General features: G+C 37.5%; 1 protein-coding gene across 9 annotated transcripts in view; it reads right to left on the bottom strand.

The window, feature by feature from the left end:
• Positions 1-20099, bottom strand: part of LOC120782744 (sodium/calcium exchanger 3-like) — a 194453-nt gene that overhangs the window by 18684 nt on the left and 155670 nt on the right. For all 9 annotated transcript variants that reach the window (XM_040115180.1, XM_040115184.1, XM_040115185.1 and 6 more), the window contains one exon: positions 3652-3743. In XM_040115180.1, the coding sequence (XP_039971114.1) occupies positions 3652-3743 (92 nt within the window). The remainder of the gene's footprint in view (positions 1-3651; positions 3744-20099) is intronic.

Below are 20099 nucleotides of genomic sequence, written 5' to 3'. Positions count from 1 at the left end.
TGAGTGCTTAAAGGGTCTACGCCAATGGTTCTCTTTTGTGAGTCTGAAACTTTACTCTTAAGCACCAAGAAGGTGGAAAAACGAATAGAGCTCACAATAGGGGAGTACGAGATTACTTCACAGTGGTAGCTGAAATATCTGGGAGTAATATTGGACTCCAAATAAAATTTTAAGGAACAGCTGGCGAATATTTCTGATAAAGCAAACACAATTTATAATGCTCTATCGAGAATGATGGTCAATAGAGACTGCTTGCGTTACAGGGAGATGAACTCGAGCAATTATATTAGCTATCAGCGTGCAAAACGATATCCGCAAGGACAGAGGAAAGGAACAAGAGCACCAAAATGTGGCAGCGGTGGCATTTCGCACCCAAAGGGCGCTGTACCCACAGACATACAGACATACCGGACAACCACTCGTGGATAGACAGATGCCATAGGGACCTGGATTTTCTTCTGACCCCAAATACGTAGTGGACATGGGTGCTTTAGAAGCTACCTTTACAGATTCCACAAAGACATTAGGCCGAACTATCCGACGTGGACAGGGTATATAGAAGACTCTAAACATGTATTATTTTATTGCCCTTGCTTTTCAAATAAAAGGGAAGATAACTTAACGATACTCATGTGTCAGTCGACTGAGAAATGGACGGCTGCTAGCGTAGGGTTAGCATTCATAATGACAAAACTGAAACTTTTTCAACAGACTAGGCGTCCGTCAGTCAGCACAATAGAGGGGATTTAATGTCCTGGTGCTTCCACAATGTAATACTTAACCGGTGGTTCCGTGGGAGAGTCTTGAGTTGAGAGTAGGTCAGGTTTGTCGGATTCAAGTTCCGTACACCGGCTTTCGATGCTTCTGACTTCAAAAAAATTCACACATATTCTAGAATAAAGGGCGTAGAATTAAATAATTAATATTTTCTTAACCTTTATGTGAAATAATTTTAAATAATTGTTACTTGATTGCAGTCTTTTACAGTCTCGATAAATATGGGCTTGTGAGACTTAAGTGATTATATGGAAATATTTTTAGTACATATTTAGAGGAAAACAGGGAAGAAGGATTTTTGGAGAATAAAACAAAATTTTTAGGACCAAAGATATCAAGGAAAAGAAGAGAAATAATTTAAAACAAATAAAAGAACTCTGAAAAATATATAGAAGTAAATGTGATGATTAAAAAAAGGTATAGATATTAGAAATAAAAATATAATTAAAATAAAATAAATTTCTTGCATTAAAGGAAAACTAACTAAAAAAGTTTAAAAGATGGAAAAGTCTAAAAAAAAATATTTTTGTTGAAAGAATTGAAATGAGTCATTAAATGAATTTTAGTTTTTTGTTATATGAAATGCAGTTTCTACTGATTTAAGACTAAAAATATGTCAAGAAAATGATGAAGAGGGCACACCAAAAGGTTTTCTGATTTTTTGTTTTTTTTTGTTTCGGTTGCAATGATTCGCCATACGAGTTATATTGATTTGCGACATGCGCAGCCGTGTAAAATCTACAGCGATGCAGACTAAACACCGAAAGGATTTATCATGTTTATGTGTGTTGTTGTTGGGATGACATTGGAGTACTCTTTGCATACTACATATCGAACAGGGTGCGCTAAATCGCTAACAAATGACATATTATATGCATTACATGCTGCTTGCTTGGGAATATTTTATCAATGATGCTGCATTCTATGTGGCAAGGTGCATTCCTTATGCCACGAAGGCAATTAGACTACGCAGGGTTGCACTAAAGGAAGGGGGGCCTAAGGAAGCTGCGCGGCTGCTAACGGTTACTTTACGACTACTTCTTAAAATGCGTTCAGCCGGATGACTAACTGTAAGAGTCTAAACTGCGTAAATAAAACTAAAGTGAGGTTTGTGCGACATGACGTCATAGATATGAATATATACGCAAAATAAAAATATTATAAAATGGTTAAAAAATATAAGTACAACTATACGACTGAAGTAAGAGTGCGGTGAAATCGGAGGATATACACTTTACGCACAAAATATACTACCAAAAATCAAGTGTTGAAAAGCGAAAAAATCCAAAAAAAACAAAAACAAAGAGAGAATAAAATCAAAAAGCAAAAATTTCGCGCTTTAATTGAGTGAAGTTGCACTCTTTTTTGGCTGGCAAGCACCACCGACCGTTTCAACGGCTTGCATTTTATTTCATTTGCCATTTCGGTATGGCGCGGCGTATACGCAACGTAAAGCATACGAACACTACACGCATATGGCGGCGGCGGCTTTGTGATTGTGTTGCGCTCGTTTCTCTCTTTATTTGGCTTGGTATTTTTCATTCATTTGAATTTGCATTTATTGCGTTCTTCATGCTTTTCTGCGGCAAGTTAAATGCGCAAGCGTCAAAGGCTTTGCCGTTAAAAAAATATATACATTTTTTTAATTAACATTATTCTGCTTCAATTATAGAAATTAATCGCTTAACTATGTGCTTGCAGAGCATTTGCATTATAATTTTTATATACTTCTTTTCATGGCACATTAACTAATTTGAACTCTATGGCGCTACAAAATAGCTAAAAAAAAAAACTATAATGTTGTTGTAGACTTTACTGAAATTCATCGTGGGAACTGCATTGTCTGTTTGTGGGAATGTGTTTGTATATTTGTATGTGTTCGAGTATGTATATGTGTGTGTAGACGTAGATATATCGTTAAGAATACAATATATAGTAGAGAAAAAAAAGAATAAAAAACATGAAAACGATGAAAGAAAAGAAGAAGAAGATTTAGATTTCATGGTTGAGTAGAATTTCGCTACAATACTATATGTACGTTTGTATATTCATAAGCCAATGGAAAAATATTTTATGCGAATTTTCATAAAAGCTGCTTTCTTTTCATTTCATGTTTTTGGTTTTCTGTATTTTTTCGGAAAAAAACTTTTACTCAATATGAAAGCAAAAAATAATCAAGGATTCATCTAGGGATTTATATACATACATATATACACAATCATATGTAGAGGAACGTGAGTGAATACCATAAATTTATGCATAAAATCGTACGTACATATATATATTTATACATATATGCACGCCATTAACTTGACGTTTGTCGCCGTGTGAGCGGGTTGGACGTAACGGAATTTCACTTTAAAAGGTGAAAGTCATTGGAACGCTGACTACTTGGGGATTGATTGGTCGCACTACAGCGGGACAAAACAGCGGCGGCAGCAACAGCAGTAGCGGTAATAGCGGCGGGGAAAAATACATACGTGGGATGGACCTTGGTTGGGGAGTTGTGTGGGTATTCGCTCTTATTTTGGGTTGATTGGTTGACGACTGCTCGCATTGGTATTTAGTTTCTCAAAGGAGCAGTTATTTACATGTTTATTTATAGTTGTATAATATACATATATCTATATATATTTATATATATATATATATAATATATGTATGTATATTAAATAAGTACATATTATATACGCTAGTTTCGCAAGTAGGTAGGCTAGCGCGAGCATTGCTTGCAGGTGCATACATACCTACATACAATCTATACTGGTATGCGAGTATATATGTATGTATGTATGCATATATGTATGTATAACTATATATAGTATGTTTAAAGGATGTGTAGTGCATAATAGCATATAGAAAACATATATGTACCTGGCGCGATGATGGGTTCGCCGATGTTGACGTAGAATAGCACATCCTTTTCATAGCTGCCTTCCTCAATGATTCCCAGCGGAATGAATTTTCTGCAAATTGAATGAGAAAAGGAAAAATATATTCATGAGAAAAAAGCAACAACGTGCAATAGTTGTGTGCATAGAATATTGAAGTGAGCTCGTTGGTGATGCTGATGAGTTGTGTTGAAAAACCCAAATCAGTGGCAATTTTTTGAGTAAAAGTAATTTGGTAATTTTTTTAAGTTTTGAGTTAAGCCTATAATGTGCTGATTTCCATCGTTGTTGTTGGTGTGATGGTAAATTTCTAATTTATAAAGTTATAAATAAGATTTCACAATGAACTTGCTAAAAAGCAATATTCTCAGCGAAAATTGATTGCATTTTAGCTATTTGTGTTCGAAACATGTGGTTTACTGTTGTTATAGTTGAGCATTTGAAGACATCTAAACTCTTCATCTCGCAATCAAACAGAAAATGTCTTGAAGTATGAATGAAGTAAGTAAAACTGCTTGGGTGCCTAAGCATATATACAAGAAGCGTTCCAAAGTAAACAGGAATTTTTGAATCTATCGCCCCTGGTGGAGCCATCTATATGTCGACTGGTGCGTTGGAATCTGCTATCTTTATCGATTAACCAGTGAAAATCTCATGACATTTCATTGATTGGAAGTAGTTTTTGCATTTTAAGTGTCAGTATGTTTGTGTTATCGGTGCGAAAATGAGCTTCGAACAAAGAGCCAAAATTAAATTTTGTTTTAAATTTGGTAAAACTTTTACCGAAAGGTTTCAGCTGATGAAACAAGTTTATGGTGATGATTGCCTATCGCGTAGCAGAGTGCACGAGTGGTTTCAACGATTTCAAAGTCGTCGTGAGGACATAAATGACGATCAACATGTGGGCCAATCAAAATCCGTGTTCACCGGAAATTCCATCGAAACTGTGCGTGAATTCATCAAAAATCAGCCGAAATCATCATTGAAATTCATGGAAATGGAATGGAACATCTCCAGAACATCGATTTGTCGCATTTTGACCGAACATTTGGGCTTACGAAAGGTGTGTGCACGGTTTGTTTCGCACAAATTGACTGACGACCAAAAATTGCTCAGAATCCATCATTCCATCGACGCTTGTGACCGATTATTTTACCAAAAATCCCATTTTAACCATTAACCCCTCCCCGTATTCACCTGATATGGTACCGTGCGACTTGTACCTTGTACTTGTAATACCATTTGTTCTGTTTTTTTTAAAGTCCTGTTTACTTTGGAACACACCTTGTATGTAGCTGTGTGTAAAATTATTTGCTTATTTAAACTTTAGAAGGGGTTGAAATAGTTTTTTGCTTGGTGATTGAGTCAAAAAGACAGGTTACGTTAACTCGTAGGGTTGATCCAAATTCGATGAATCTCAGATTTTCGTTCTTTGTGTTACCCGTGAACTCACAAAGGTGAATCACTAGATTCCCATAGATAGTCGAAGCGTTTTAAGCATACCCCAGATTTGTTAAGGCGGATAACTCAACACGAGCAATTTTACTAAGTTCACCGAACGTGTGCCGACCGAGTTTTTTCAATCTCAATCTGTCAAAAGCAAGGTAATAGAGGATAAAGTGACAAGATAGTGCCACCTCGCCCTCCTCCCTACAACTGTGGCAAAGAGCGTACGACAGATTATTTAGCAGCACCGCGTGTGAACCTGTTGGACAGTGTCCAGTCAGAAAATTTACAATGGCGGCGAGATGAACTTTGCTAGGGGCTAGTATATAGTTCGGAGGACCTCTTACGGTTCACTCTGAGCTAGAAGTATCTCGCAGTAGCACACTTTCTGGTTGTTGATCATTGGTAGGTGCTGAGCACACTTGAGTTTCAAAGGTACAGAGCTGTAGCGCAAGAAGACATCGGGAAATCGACTTGTTCCCAATCGAATGAAATCACGGTCCAATCCACAAAAAGGAAGACCACACAATCTGCGTCAACTACTTTTGGATAAGCCTCTATCTAACGCGCGTACTGTGTGAAGTCCACCGTCAACAAACTGATTGGACTTTATCAGTTTGGCTTTAGATCTAGAAAATCTATAACTGACTAGATTTTCATCATTCGCTTAATCTTGGAAAAGGGCACACACCACTTCTTCGTCGATTTTAAAGCCGCCTTCAACAGCGAGAAATTAACTATTTTTATGCCACTATATATGAACGTGATATCCCCGCAAAGCTAATAAAGCTGTGTAAACTGACGTTGAGCAAGACCAAATGCTCCGTCAGGATTGGGAAGGATCTCTCCGTTCCGTCCCATAACAAACGAAGTTTATGACAAGGCGACACTGACATAGTTCAGCGAATTAAGGGACAGCGGCTGCGCTGGCTAGGTCACGACACCCGAATGGATGAAAACACCACAGCTCTGAGTATTCGACGCAGTACCCGCCGGAGGAAGCAGAAGAAGAGATACACAACCACTCTGTTGGAAAGACCAGGTGGGGAAGGACTTGGCTACACATGGAATCTCCAATTGGCGCCAAACAATGAAAAGAAAGAACGATTGGCGCTTTGTTGTAAACTCAGCTATAACTGCGGTGTCTACGCCAATAAAGAAGAAGGTGCATATAGTATTAACATACTCTGAGCGTATGAAAATATATAACAAAATTGAATCCTAGACGTGATTATATTGATGTTAAGTAAAATAATCATACGTTATTTGGATTCATTAAAATAATGGAGAATGGTTTTAGGCAAGTGCGCCTTATTGTAGGCAATATTTATTCGACATAATATTTTTATTTTCGAAATCAAAATGTTGCCTACATTTAGGCTTATCTAGAATAAAATTAATTTTTATTTTTTATTATTATATTTTAAAGTTAAAGAAGAAACTTTCAAAAGCTTAAAAGTCCATGTTAGTAGAAAATATATTTTTCCCTGCTTAAATAAATTTAAATATATTTTTTACTTAATCAATTTACCTCGCTTTGATATGTCATAACAACTAAGAAAGAGGAACGATTGCTTATCATATATCAGTTGTTACGAGATAACTTGGTTGATAAACAATAACTTATTTTCCTAACTGAGTGCATCTCTATGCGTAACAATAAATCACGCTGCTTGCGTTTGAGATAGTGCAAAATTGCCCCATTTCAAGCTTTAAGCCATTGGTTGCGGAAAATATTCGCTACGAACTAGTTCCATGGGCACTAGTAGAAATTTGATTGCATTTCTTCAAGTTCGAAGTACTCTAATATAACCACAATCGTTTTGGGTAAAAATCTGCACCTTACAGTAGATTTTCGCTCATTTAATTTCGATTTTGCTGGCGCTTATCAAAGTATGTTATGCTATGTTATACTTCCTGTTTATTGGATCACCTGCTGGGAGTTAGGATTTTCTCACTTGCAGATTAACATTCAGACTTACTTATCCGCATGGAGAAATGTAGTATTGCTTAGGGGGATTGTTCCTCACAGCTGCTGCACTATACCATCATATATAATTTACACATGCATGCAAAGCTACAAACGCGCTCTCACAGAGTTCAGCTGCTAAATTACGCGCGACACTTGTCACAGCAGAAATTTATTGCTTTTATGCATTATGAGCTCCAAAACACATGCATAGTTATGTATGTAAATACATAGTACATACTTATGTATATAACTGTGCACATAAAAAATTAGTGGCATAGATGGCTTTCATACATAAATTGGTTTCCGCTTGACATACCATTATCTGCGATAGATTAAGAGTTAGGAGCTTAAAGTTTATATGCTGATTTTCAACAAAATTATGGTGGAACATCTCTTAAGAGAGTAAATCGAGTATACAAGCTTTTCAGAGGACCCGGATTTATCATGAGCGATAAACGGGTTTGTGTGACAAGGGTTTTCGTATCTGAAGTGCAATTGGTTTATTCTAAGGTTTTTGTGCAGAGTTCAGAAATTTGTTTTAGTCGAGACATAAACCAAGAACATATAGAATTTGATGTAACTCGGATACTACAAACATACTTTCGCCTTTGAGAGTTTTCTTATAAGGTCTGTTGATTTGCATTCTTTTAATAAAAAGTGTCGTGGAATTAAACTATATACCACTCACTTATACATCGGCTTAAATTTTTGACTTACTTCCTAAATGTAGGCAACTATTAAATGGTAATAAAACATATGTTACATAAATAATTATTTAAGGCATTTGATTGTTGCGATTTGAAAAATGGACTTCGGTGTGTAGGTAAAGTTTCTTTGGTTTAACTGTATTTGTGAGCGAAAGCTACGGTAATTGGTAATTTATGTGTTAGGGTGTTTCTAAAAGATCTAAAAACTTGATCGGCAGTTTCATCTGTCAAATATGTTACATATAAATTTCGAACATGATCGAAGAAGCTGGATGCAAGATACCGGCTCCGAAACTAGGATTATCTTAAGAAGACTAAAATATCGATAACACTTAAGATAATATTAAAGATTAATAAATAATATAAGATTTTAAATTCCGGACGCGTTATAAAAAACGGGGCGCGGTCCGCTTACGCAGTCCCAACACTAGCGAATTGAACCCGTTTGAAATCAGTTAACCCGGCAGACTCAGCCCAAAGTAGCACCTGTTGGCAAAGATTGATTGTGCGTTGTATTCCAAGTCTGATATTGTTGTTGGTATGGATCTGGTTCCAAGATGAAAATATCTACGACTTCAAAGTTATGACTGTCAAGAGTATCGGCGGGCCAAGTTTCGAGTGCGACGAATGTTTGTTTGACGACAAGAGATATTTCGTCTTGGAGAAAACAGAACTAACGGCGCGGTTGTTGAGGCCAAGAATATCAATATCATCGGCGTATGCCAACAGCTGTTTACGTTTACGCTTATAAAAGATATTACCTTCTCTATTTAGTTCTGCAGCTCGAGTTATTTTCTCCAAGATTAGATTGGAGAAGTCACACGAAACCTCGTTTGGTATCGAACGGTTTGGAGCTTATACCAAATTCAGACATCGTGGCATAAAGGCAGCTCCTTTTCGTGCTGTCGGAAGCAGCTTTGAAATCGACGAAGAGGTGGTGTGTGTCGATTCTCCTTTCACGGGTCTTTTCCAAGATTTGGCGTATGGTGAATATCTGGTCGGTTGTTGATTTGCCAGGTCTAAAGCCTCACAGATAAAGTCTACACAGTTTGTTGACGGTGGGCTTTAATCTTTCACACAGTACGCTCGAGAACCTTATATGCGATGTTAAGGAGACTTATCCCACGGTAATTGGCGCAGATTGTGGGGTCCCCCTTTTTGTGGATTGGACAAAGCATATTTAAATTCCAATCATCGGACATGATTTCAGCCGATCATATCTTGCAAAGAAGTTGATGCATGCACCTTAGCGCCTTCGCCGCCGTGTTTGAATAGCTTGGCCGGCGTATTCATCGATCCCCGCCGCTTTGTTGTTCTTGATTCGGATGATTGCTATTCGAACTTCTTCATGGTCGGGCAATGAAACGGCTGCTCCATCGTCATTGATTGGAGAATCGGGTTCGCCATCTCCAGATGTTAAACTTTCACTGCCGTTCAGCAGGCTGGAGAAGTGCTCCCTCCACCACCCTAATACACAAAATACCATATACACTCGTAACACTCTCCCCCCAAACTACTGCTTATTTTTTGCTAGCTTCTAAGCAGTTCTGTAATTCAATAAAAACCCAGTGACAGATAGAAATTATTGCCAACCTTTCATTGACTCTATGAACATTTAATACAAGTATATAGCACATACATACATGTACATAATTGTTGTAATCTTACTGAGCGCAAAGGTATTGCAAAATAATTTATTATTATACACTGGCAGTGTGTCACAGCAAGTGTTTTGTCATCAGGGAGTCACCTGTAGGCGAAAGTATTTATTTATTTGTAGACACTCGCTGTATCTGTTGTAAGTACATAAATCTATATATTTTACGTTGTTGTTGTTGAATTTAATGTCGCATAAACTGACACTTGTGATCAAAAGACTACCGTTAGGCGTGCACGCACACCTGCAGTTACACAGCAGCGCTGAAGAGTCAAAGCAGGCGGCCGTGTGATGCGCCTATAGAATGTCAAGTGCTTGTGTTGCATCAGAGAGCACCTATGTACAATGTATGTGAATACATACACATTTATGCATGCAAGCATTGTGCATGATTTCATAGATCACGACATGAAGTGTGTGGGCGTTTCTTAAATAATATAAATATTTGTTTCATGGCTCGTACTGGGCAACTTAGCTGTAATCCACCTCATGATGTGAGGCCTTACTGCGTTTCATACATAAATAAATTATTGTAGCGTTTGTGCAAGAGCATATGACGGTTGTGTGTATGTGTTTAAGTATGTTGCATTCAGAGGTACTCTCCTATCTTTTATGTGCTTGGCTGTGTATGACCTAGGCTTGTTAAAACAGTCGTTTGTTTAAGCTGACATACAGACCAATATGATAGTTCCGTTATCATGTTCCAGTCGTAAAATTTTATTACACTCATATTCTAGTATCCTGTCAGATCGAAATAAAGTTTTGTGGCTGCAAAAGCTTTACGCATAAAAATTTCCTCATATTTTGGTTAATTTAACGAAAATGAATGGGCTTCCGTGCGGTTTCGAGTGGAATTTCATATAGTACGATAATTGCAAGACGAAAGTTATATGAAATATCTGAAAATTATGTTCTGTAAATTTTCAAAAACTGCTTTACTGAAGTTATTGAACAAAAATAATATTTTATGCTATAATTGGAGGACAAAAACCTGGCAAAGCCATTAATTTAGCTTACCAAACCGGCTCTTGACATAGGCCTGTTTCATTTGGTAGGCACTGACTATGACTTCAGAATGCGTACCGTTCAAATAAAGAGAAGTAGAGCCTAAAGCAACGATGTTTGGCTTTTCATCATGGAAAGACTTACGCCTGAACAACATTTACATATTATTGAATTTTAATATGAAAATTTACCTTCTGTAAATAATGTTTTTCGCGCGTTTCGCTCAAATTATGGTCACGATAATCTGCTGACTGAACATACTATTCGCAAAACCATCAACTATCTTGAGACCCACCACTCATTGATATATAATATACGACCGAATACACCACGTCCAGCACGCGGTGAAGAAAATATAGCAGCCGTTGCTGTAAGTGTACATGAAGATAATGAAAAGTCGATCGGTGCCATTCGCAGCAACTCGTACTGGCTTATGTAATGACTTGGCTCATTTTACATCGATTTAAAATCAATTGAAAGCATACAAAATACAGTATGTGCAAGCAATGAATCAGCTCGGCCTTCCCAAGCGACATCGCTTCGCTTTAAGGGCACTTGAAAATTTCCAAGCAGATCCGACCTTTTCGAGCTACTATTTCATGTCGGAAATAGAAACTCGTGATCTCGACGAGATTTGTTTTCAAGAAGACGGCGCCACTTCCAACAAATCTCATCAATCAATGGATTTATTGAGAGAACACCACGGAGAGCAGATATTTTGATATTTTATGCTGATAGTCAGCCAAGATCGTGTGATATGACACCGTAAGACTTTTTCCTGTGGGGATATGTAAAGTCTAACGTTTATGTGGACAGTACCCTTTCGATTCAGGAAAGCAGCACGCGTGCCAATCGCCAGTTACCAGTCGATATGCTCGAACGAGTCATAAAATTGAACTCAACAGTTGGACCATCTGAGACGTATCCACGGTAACATGTGAAAAGGATAATCTTCAAAAACTAAATGCCAAGAAATGTTGATTCGAATGACAATAAACATTCCATATTAAATTTGGAGTTTCGGTGTTTTTTCTTTAAAAAAGTAGGGACAAGAGATCAACCTTTAGCTAACGAATTAAGTTAGAAGTGTTTAAACCTCTATGGTGCGGATCATTTTAGTGTAAGGTCAGTCCAGAATTCAAAATATGGGATTCCAGCTGGGAGAGCTACGATTATAGCGAGGCTTTTTAGTATTCTGCAATCACAGAGGCATTGGCAAATTCCTGAAAATTCTGAAACGTTAGAAGTTTAAGCCACTTTTTCGAAAGCAACTATACCGCTTACACTCGAAGCCTTTTCGCGGGATATGGACTCCAATTCCAACTTCTAGGCACCGTTTTTGGGACTATGTAATCAAAACTGACCCAAATTTTTATATTTCGAAAGATTATCATATCCTCAGCAGTATTCCACAAAACTATTTGAAAAATATTTGTACAGTACAATAACATCAATTATAGTTTTTCAGCTGGAAGTTGACTTCAATGGGCTTACTTGTGAGAATTGAGAACCCATGACGTATTGAGTTAATTTTTCTGATGAATTAAAAGTCTTGTCATGATCTTAAATACCAAGCATAGCCGAGACATACTTTCCCATTGCAAGTGGTATCTTAGAGCAAGGGTGAGCACTCATAACATGCCCTTCGCTCCGTTTGTCACCAAACAATCTCCGTTATCCTCGGAAAAACATCTTTAGCAACAAGCACAGCATTTTTAAGAGCATTACATGTAAAATGATCACCAATGTCTGCTAGTATAAAAATAAAATTTCAGCTGCCAGGTAGAGACTTGAAGAAATTGTATCTTTTTCTCAATTTCTTTGTAAGTTTAGTTGCTTTTAAAAATCCCGCTTGTTGCTGATGAGCACATAATTTATAATTATAAATCATTTTTAAAACTAGAAGTTTCCACATTTTTTAAAGTCAACTACAAATCAAAATATTGAAGAAAAAAAAATTGTTGTCAAAAGCAATTTCTTAAGTATTTAGCAGCTATTAACCGACATTTCCGAAGACACTTCCAATGTGACAGCTCCACCTTCAGTAATAAAATATTGCATTTGTTCATTATGAAAATAGAATCCATTATTTACAATGTATATATATATATAAGCATATGCACATACAGGCATGAAGTATGTAGTCATAGAAATATATCATCACTTTGAAACAAAAAATAATAGAACAACACATACATCGTGCTTAGTGAGCTAGTGAATGGTGGACTTGGCAGAATTATGTCAGTTTTCTCCGTTTGCAACAAATACAAGAGCAATAGAGAATTGAAAAACAAATGAATAAATATGGTAATAAAAGCAAGAACCGATAAATTACAATAGTTAATAAAATTTACGATTCATAAAATTTGTGGTAATTGCTAAATGTTTAAAATATATTTTGATGAGTGAGTAGGCACTGATGTGCCTTGTTTAGTTAGTGATGGGCGTGGAAAAAATATTTACTTTTAAAATGTGGAAGTGATGAATGTTATTACTAATGACACCGGTTTTGCTTCGGATCGCAATTTGACTACCGAATAGGAGCTTACTTGAGAGTATATATTTTATTAGAAAAAAAAAATTAGAATGTGTTTCGCGCGCTTCGCTCAACTTATGGTCAACATAATCGGCCTAGTGAATGTGTTATTCGCAACAACATCACGAATCTTGAGACCCAGCATTCATTATTGAATAATATTCGACCGAATATCGAAATGCTCAAACGAGTCATCGAAGATTAGACTCAACGGATGGACCATCTGAAACGTCGCCGCGGCCAATATTTGAAAGAGATAATCTTCAAAAATAAATGTGAAAGAATATTCTTTCGAATCACAATAAACATTCCCCATTAAATTTGAAGTTTCTGTGTTATTTCTTTGAAATAGTAGGGAACCTCGAATGAATCATCACTTTCACAGATGTATTTCTTATAGCATAAAATGATACAAAAATATTTTTATTTTGATTTGATTGTTGAGTTTGTATGACAGATATTTAATATAGTGGCGTTTCCGATAAATAAGTAGCTTCTTGGGGAGAAAAGAACGCGAATAAAAAAATCTTTCAATAAACTTTGGTGGACAATGAATATCGCTTCTTCATATTATTACCAAAGGAGTATAAACTCACAGCTGACTAACTGTCCGTTTACAGAAGATAGTTCATTCAGGCTCTCTAACTAACAAAGAAGGATCTGATGATAGATCTGGCAATCTACAGTTCTTACTGCTTTCTCATGAGTATGATATCAATATTGTAGAACATAGACGGAGAATGCTTGCTAAAGTGCAGAGGACAGCAGTCTTGAGAGTCGCCTCTGCGTACCACACTGTATCCGAACCCGCAGTGCTAGTGATAAGTGGCGTCATCCCAATAGACCTCCTCGCAAAGGAGAGAAGACAACTCTGGCTATGGAAGAAAGACGGAATAGAAATACAGATGCTCACACGACAACAGGCGAGGAAGCGAACTTTTGAATTCTGGTAAGATCGGTGGACAAGAGAGAGCAAAGGAAGTTGGAAGCACGAAGAACTGCATCCCTGGATGCAGGGAGAGTAGAAATTGACCTGTAATTGGTCCATCTTGGAAACCTTGCCCTGAAGTAATGAGAAAGCGGTCCCAGGGTTGGGAAAAAATTCCTGATAGAAGGAGGGAGTGTTTTAGTGGGTACACCACTCACGTAGTATGACGATCCCTATACGGTGCGAAGGCATTTTAAACCCTCCTTACGGCCTAAAAAAAAATTAAATAAATGATATCAATATTTGTCTACACTTCGCTTTCTCTAGATCATATAAAGAAGTAAAACGGATAAGTTCCGTAATCAATCTTCAAAGCCAGGGTACAATTACCCTAGTCAAAGAATCCTTTTTTTTGGCATATTAGATAATTTAGAAATTAACTTCTCTCGACATACACAAGTAACATTCCACATGTCTCTCATCGTATCACATCTCAAGAGCGTGTTTTTTGGAAAATACGAGTAAAAGATTGTGGTCGAGATTTATGGATCTTTATGAATTAATGAACCTCATATAGGCTGGAACGAAGAGTATAAATGTATATATGTGACCTGGTCTACGAAAAGGGAGCTAACGTGCGAAAACTAGTTTTCTGGGAAACAGCTGTTAAATCTCATCTTCCATCCGAATCAACTAAAAAGTGAAAATTGATTTTTTGACACCTTAGCCCCCTTTCCGTAGACCAGGTCACATATGCATATATTTAGTGGATAAAGATGTTGTGGGGAGGGATATATGTAGATTCTCTTGCACTGAAAGTATGCACTGCAGTAACTGCTATTGGTGTTAGAGATGGACAACTGCTACTATGAATTGAAGAAAAATACGCGAAAGTACCGTATTTATGACCTCTTAAAGCTCTCAAATTACTTCAGAGTTATTAAATGAGAGTTCAGCATTTATTTGCTACTCATCAACAGAAAGGTAGCAGGCCTTTAAAAGCTTCGTTTCGCTGCAAGGAAGTGATATAGAGACATGACGTAGCCACCCTGCCATAAATTATCTAAATCAATCATAGATAACCGCGTGAGCGTCCGAGGGACACGCGGAGTGTATAGAACAACCGAAGTGTTCATTGACAAGACAAAAGAAATTACAAGAATTTATGAACAGATTTATGAGTTGTTTGTAAGGGATTTGTATGCCTGTCAGCCGGAAAATGGATGGACTTGGTGAATGAATGAAGGAAAGCGCACAAAAGGTTAAAGAGAAAGTATTATACTTTATATACTTTACAAAATACTGATAACCCTCTGTAGGTGGGTGTGTGTGTGTGACAGTGTGTATACACTATTGATTGAGTTGATAGACGATCAGCAGACAGACAGTAAAGCAAACAAACGAATAAATTATTAAATAAACGGAAAACGGAACACCAAGGTGACGCCGCGGCGATGATAGCCAAGGCTAAAATTAAGCGTCATACTATTGGGTGGTGTGGGTGCGGTGGAGCTGACATACATACATATATTGCTCTTGAAGTAAGCCGAAAATGACACTTGTGCACGCATTGACTGCGATTTGAACACCGAAAATTGTATAGCCTTGCAACATGTTGCTACAGAGTATAAAAGTTTTGTTCACCTAACGGTTGTACGTATCACTTAAACTAAATGAGATGTATATAGTATAAAAATTTCGGTAGATATATATGTATATATTAACATCAGCATGACGAAATGAGTTGAGATCAAGGTTACTTTTTGTCTGTCCGTCCGTCCGTTCGTGCAAGCTGTAACTTGAGTAAAACTTGAGATATCTTGATGAAACTCGGTATGTGAGTTCTTTAGTACAAACAAAAATTATGAGTTCGTAGATTCGGACCACTGCCACGCCCACAAAACGCCACTAAATTGAGATATAAAGCTGTAACTTGGCACAGAGAATCGCAGTACTCAGGGACACGTGTCAGCAAAAAATTTAGAAAAACGAGATGACAGTGCGAAAATGGATCGAATGGTAACTCCGCTCACTCAGCATATAACGGTACTGTTAAAAACTACTAAAAGGGTTCGATCCTCTGGTTAACCTCCTCTGGCTTTGATTCTTACGAGTTGTAAGAGTAAAAAATATTCGGTTGTATCCGAACTTAGCCCTTCCTTACTTCTGGTTGTTTTTTTTTGTTAATACAGCCATTTCGGCCGGTGAATGGCCACTTAGACTGCCAATCAGATGAACTCAACCACAAGTGGCAACACTAATCACACAGTCAGCAACAACAAGCAGCGTCTAACAATGCAAATGTCATACGGAAAAGCAAAAACAAAAACTGCTCGCCTAAACTCACTCCTCGTGGGAGTACAGGGGATCTCGTCAACCGCCGAGCTAAAAATACTTTTGTCAGTCTGTCGCATTGTGCTTATTCTTTTTGCGCCTTTTTATTTCAAATTTATTGTGTTTGTGCATGTACCGCGTGTACAGCCACAAAATGCTATACAAACCGCACAAATAACAACAAACAATTGTAGCGCCTGGGAAGCGTATGCGAAAAAAGCAAAAGCATTTGTCTGGCGCATTATTTGGCTTGAAGCCAAGAAATATTTTCCCTGTCGCCGACACACACACACACCTACATAAAATGCCGTTTACATAGCAATGCAGCGGCTTTGTTGCAGCAAATTCGCATGTTGCACTGCATTTTGTATCTCTAACCTTACTTTCACACCACTACCTCACCTGCTCCAAACAAGTTCGAAATATTTTTTTATTAAGTTTGCTTGTTAGCTGGTTGCTGGTATAAGGGTTGCATTTTCGGCTCAGAATTTCAACCAATATCGAAAACAAAAAAAAAAATTGTTTAAGCAGTATTATACAATCTACAGCGCGGCACATATACCTTGCGTCTTGTACCATAATATTCGTACAATCAAAATTTTTCGACTCATAGTTCAAAGCGCCGTTCTAATTGCAGATATTATTATCTTAAGATATATAGGTCGAACTAGTTCCGAAGAAGAGTTTAGATGCTGGTTCCGGGCACAGATCATAGACTTGACGTAGCTTTGTATAACGCTGTCAAATCGCATGACTTCAGCGACCAATTGACTGGACCATTTTGTGGGATAACACGTTTACCACACTTGGAAAAGAACGACCCATTGAGGCCACCGGCCCATAAACCGCACCAAACTGTAATTTTTTTGGGATGCAATGGTGACTCATGGAGTAAGTGTGGCTTACTGCCTGACCAATAAGGCATTATTTGCATATTGATGAAGTTGTTCAGCCAGAAATGAGCTTTATCGCTGAAGATGATTTTTCAACGAAAATGCGGACCATTTTCAAGTTGTTGCTCAACCCAATTCACGAATATACGACGATTCTAGTGGACAAGCGGCTTCAGTTCTTGGGTTAATTTGATCTTGCAAGGCCAAGATCTTTTCTCGAAATTCGCCACAACGGCACCACAGAGATGCACAACGCTGGAGAACGACGTGTGAGAGACTGATTTGGGTCTTTCTCAATCGATGCGCTAGCGGCAGCAATATTCTCGACATTAGGGGCACTTCTTTGTCTCACTGGCATGGAAAAATTTTATACTGTGCCTGTGGATTCCAATTTTTCAACTAGACGCTCAATTGTTGATCTGACACGACGATTATGACGAGCATAAATTGGACGTAGCGCTCTTAAAGTTGAGGCCACTGTCTACGAATTTCGGTAGTTAATTTTAATAATTTCGACTCGTTGGTGGATCGTATATCTTTCCACGATGAAATGGCAAACTTTACTGTAGAGAAATGTCAAAATAGCGTGAAAAAAGATGACGTCGTTTGCTGCCCCTATCAGTCTTATTCAAAAATAAGTATTTAGGTAGGGTACATGTCTGATGTCGTAACTAAGCCTTTAGGAGACCCATTGTGAAACTCCCGGTATTAAAATCCCAGTCTGTTCTTTCCTCTCTGAACCACCCTGTGTTCTTGCTGTAGTTTACCGATAGTGGTTACAGTTTTTCTCAACAAAGTCTTGCATTCGCATAGAATATGTTCTACAGTCTCTTCTTCTTCTACCTCTTAGCAGTAATCACTGGATGGTATCCTCGGTCTGTTTCCATGTCTACCAATAATATAGTGAGCTGTTAAGACTCCTACAAAAGTTCTTATGAGAATCCTTTTGTCAGAACAAGAAGGAGATCACTGCAGTGGTCTGATAGCCAGCAGGCGACTCCGGTATCTAGTTTTACTGAAAAGACACCGCCTCCCATTTCGTTAGCCAGTTTGGAACCATCCGTATAGATACTAATCTATGTACCTTCGTCCACCTCATCCCTATTTGACTCCGCTTTGGATTGGAAGGCAATAGTTTTGAGACCAAATATATGTAGTTTTCTCAGGGGTTGCGAAGACTGTGGTTAGGGTTGAAACGGGAACTTTCTAATTATCTTAGATTAACCTTTATTGTTTCCTTTTCAGCTCTTCAGTATCTTAGAATATCCTTTATTACAGGCGACTAATAGGTAGGACTCCTACAGTCTGTTCTGCTTACAGTACAAGTCTATGGGCGTTGTTCTACGAGCCCCATTGTTACACATGCTTGCTGCTCTTGATAGGCTTTTAAAGCCCTACCGCGTATTCCTTCTCCATTATTGGTAAATAATCCCTATATCACAATCAGCTTTCAAAATGTCGTGCAGAGCCAGTGAGTTACGCAAGACGTTAGTCACCATTTGAACCCAGGTATAATGTGCTACAGCTACTTTTTTCCTAGTGCAATTTATTTATGCCAGAAAAATCTGTTGACTCAATTCCCAAGAGATTCGGAGTTATCCAGACCTTTAAGAGAGTTCAGTATGGCCTTAGGAGGAATATTGTTGATAGTTCCTTCAATATCAAGGAAGACTACAAGGACGTATTCTTCTATCTACAGAGATTTTTAAAATTTTCTTTGAAGAGATCGTGGAAAATGGAATAGCATACTACCATTAAATATTAAAAAAAAAAATAATATAACTGCTCCATGATGCAAAATTTTGAAACAATTCATCAAATTTATACCAATTTCAGAGCAATTTACTTTTGATTTATTTGCCAGACTGGTATATTTCTGGCTGAAATTGACAGCTGTCATTTTCTAGGGCATCAACAAGTTAGCCAAATCTAACTAGTTATTATTTGAACTAGTTTGAGACTGGGATATTTCTGACTGAAATTGACAGCTGCCATTTTCTAGGGCATCAACAAGTTAACCAAACCTAACTAATTATTTTTTGAACTAGTATGAGACTGGTATATTTCTGACTGAAATTGACAGCTGTACTTTTCTAGAATATCAACAAGTTAACCAAATCTAAGTAGTTTATTTTTAACTAGTATGAGACTGGTATATTGCTGACTGAAATTTACAGCTGTCATTTTATAGAACATCAACAAGTAAAAAATGCCAGTAGCTAATATAAAAAAACTGATAGCCGGATGACTATTTGAGATTGAGGTTGATACGAGTTGCCAACTAGTTCATTACTATACACAGATACACATTTGTTGTTTTTGTGTAACAGTACTGTATGTGGTTTCATTACATTAAAAATACTTACGCAAATCAACATACATACATACACACGTGTTTCGAAATAACATAATATTTTATGCATGTGTGTGTTTGTGTGTCAACTGTAAAGTTAGCTCCACATTATATGGCAAGGCATGCATGCAATATTTAATCAAAATTCATTCCCCATGGCCAATGGCTCGCCACACATACACAAGCACACCCCCATATACGCCTCACACAATGGCGGCACAACAGCAGTTGCAAATCAATACAACACGATTTTCCAATTTATTCAAATTACAAAATTCGATTTTAGCAATCATTGCAAATTAACATTTTCATTTTCACCAATTCACCGTAATTGTTGCTATGACAGCGATTACTTAGCCGATCGACTGACCTTTGTGTTTAGCATTCAGTGCAAAAGACGCAGGGGTGTTGCTTTGACCCGGTAGGAAAATTGTATGGAGTTGGAAGTGGCACGCTTTTGTTTTTTTTGTTATCTTTGCCCACGAAGTTGTGCCTTTGGCTTTGTAGAAATTATTTACACTAAGGCGGAAGTAAACCTTATTATTTCAATCAGCTGATTGTTTGTTATTAATATTAATTTTATTATTTTTATATTTATTT

The sequence above is a fragment of the Bactrocera tryoni genome, chromosome 1 (genome assembly GCF_016617805.1).
Source record: "Bactrocera tryoni isolate S06 chromosome 1, CSIRO_BtryS06_freeze2, whole genome shotgun sequence".
In the NCBI taxonomy this organism is placed as follows: Eukaryota; Metazoa; Arthropoda; class Insecta; order Diptera; family Tephritidae; genus Bactrocera; species Bactrocera tryoni.
Note: the sequence above shows the minus strand (reverse complement) of the source record. Positions and strands in the feature narration are given on the sequence as shown.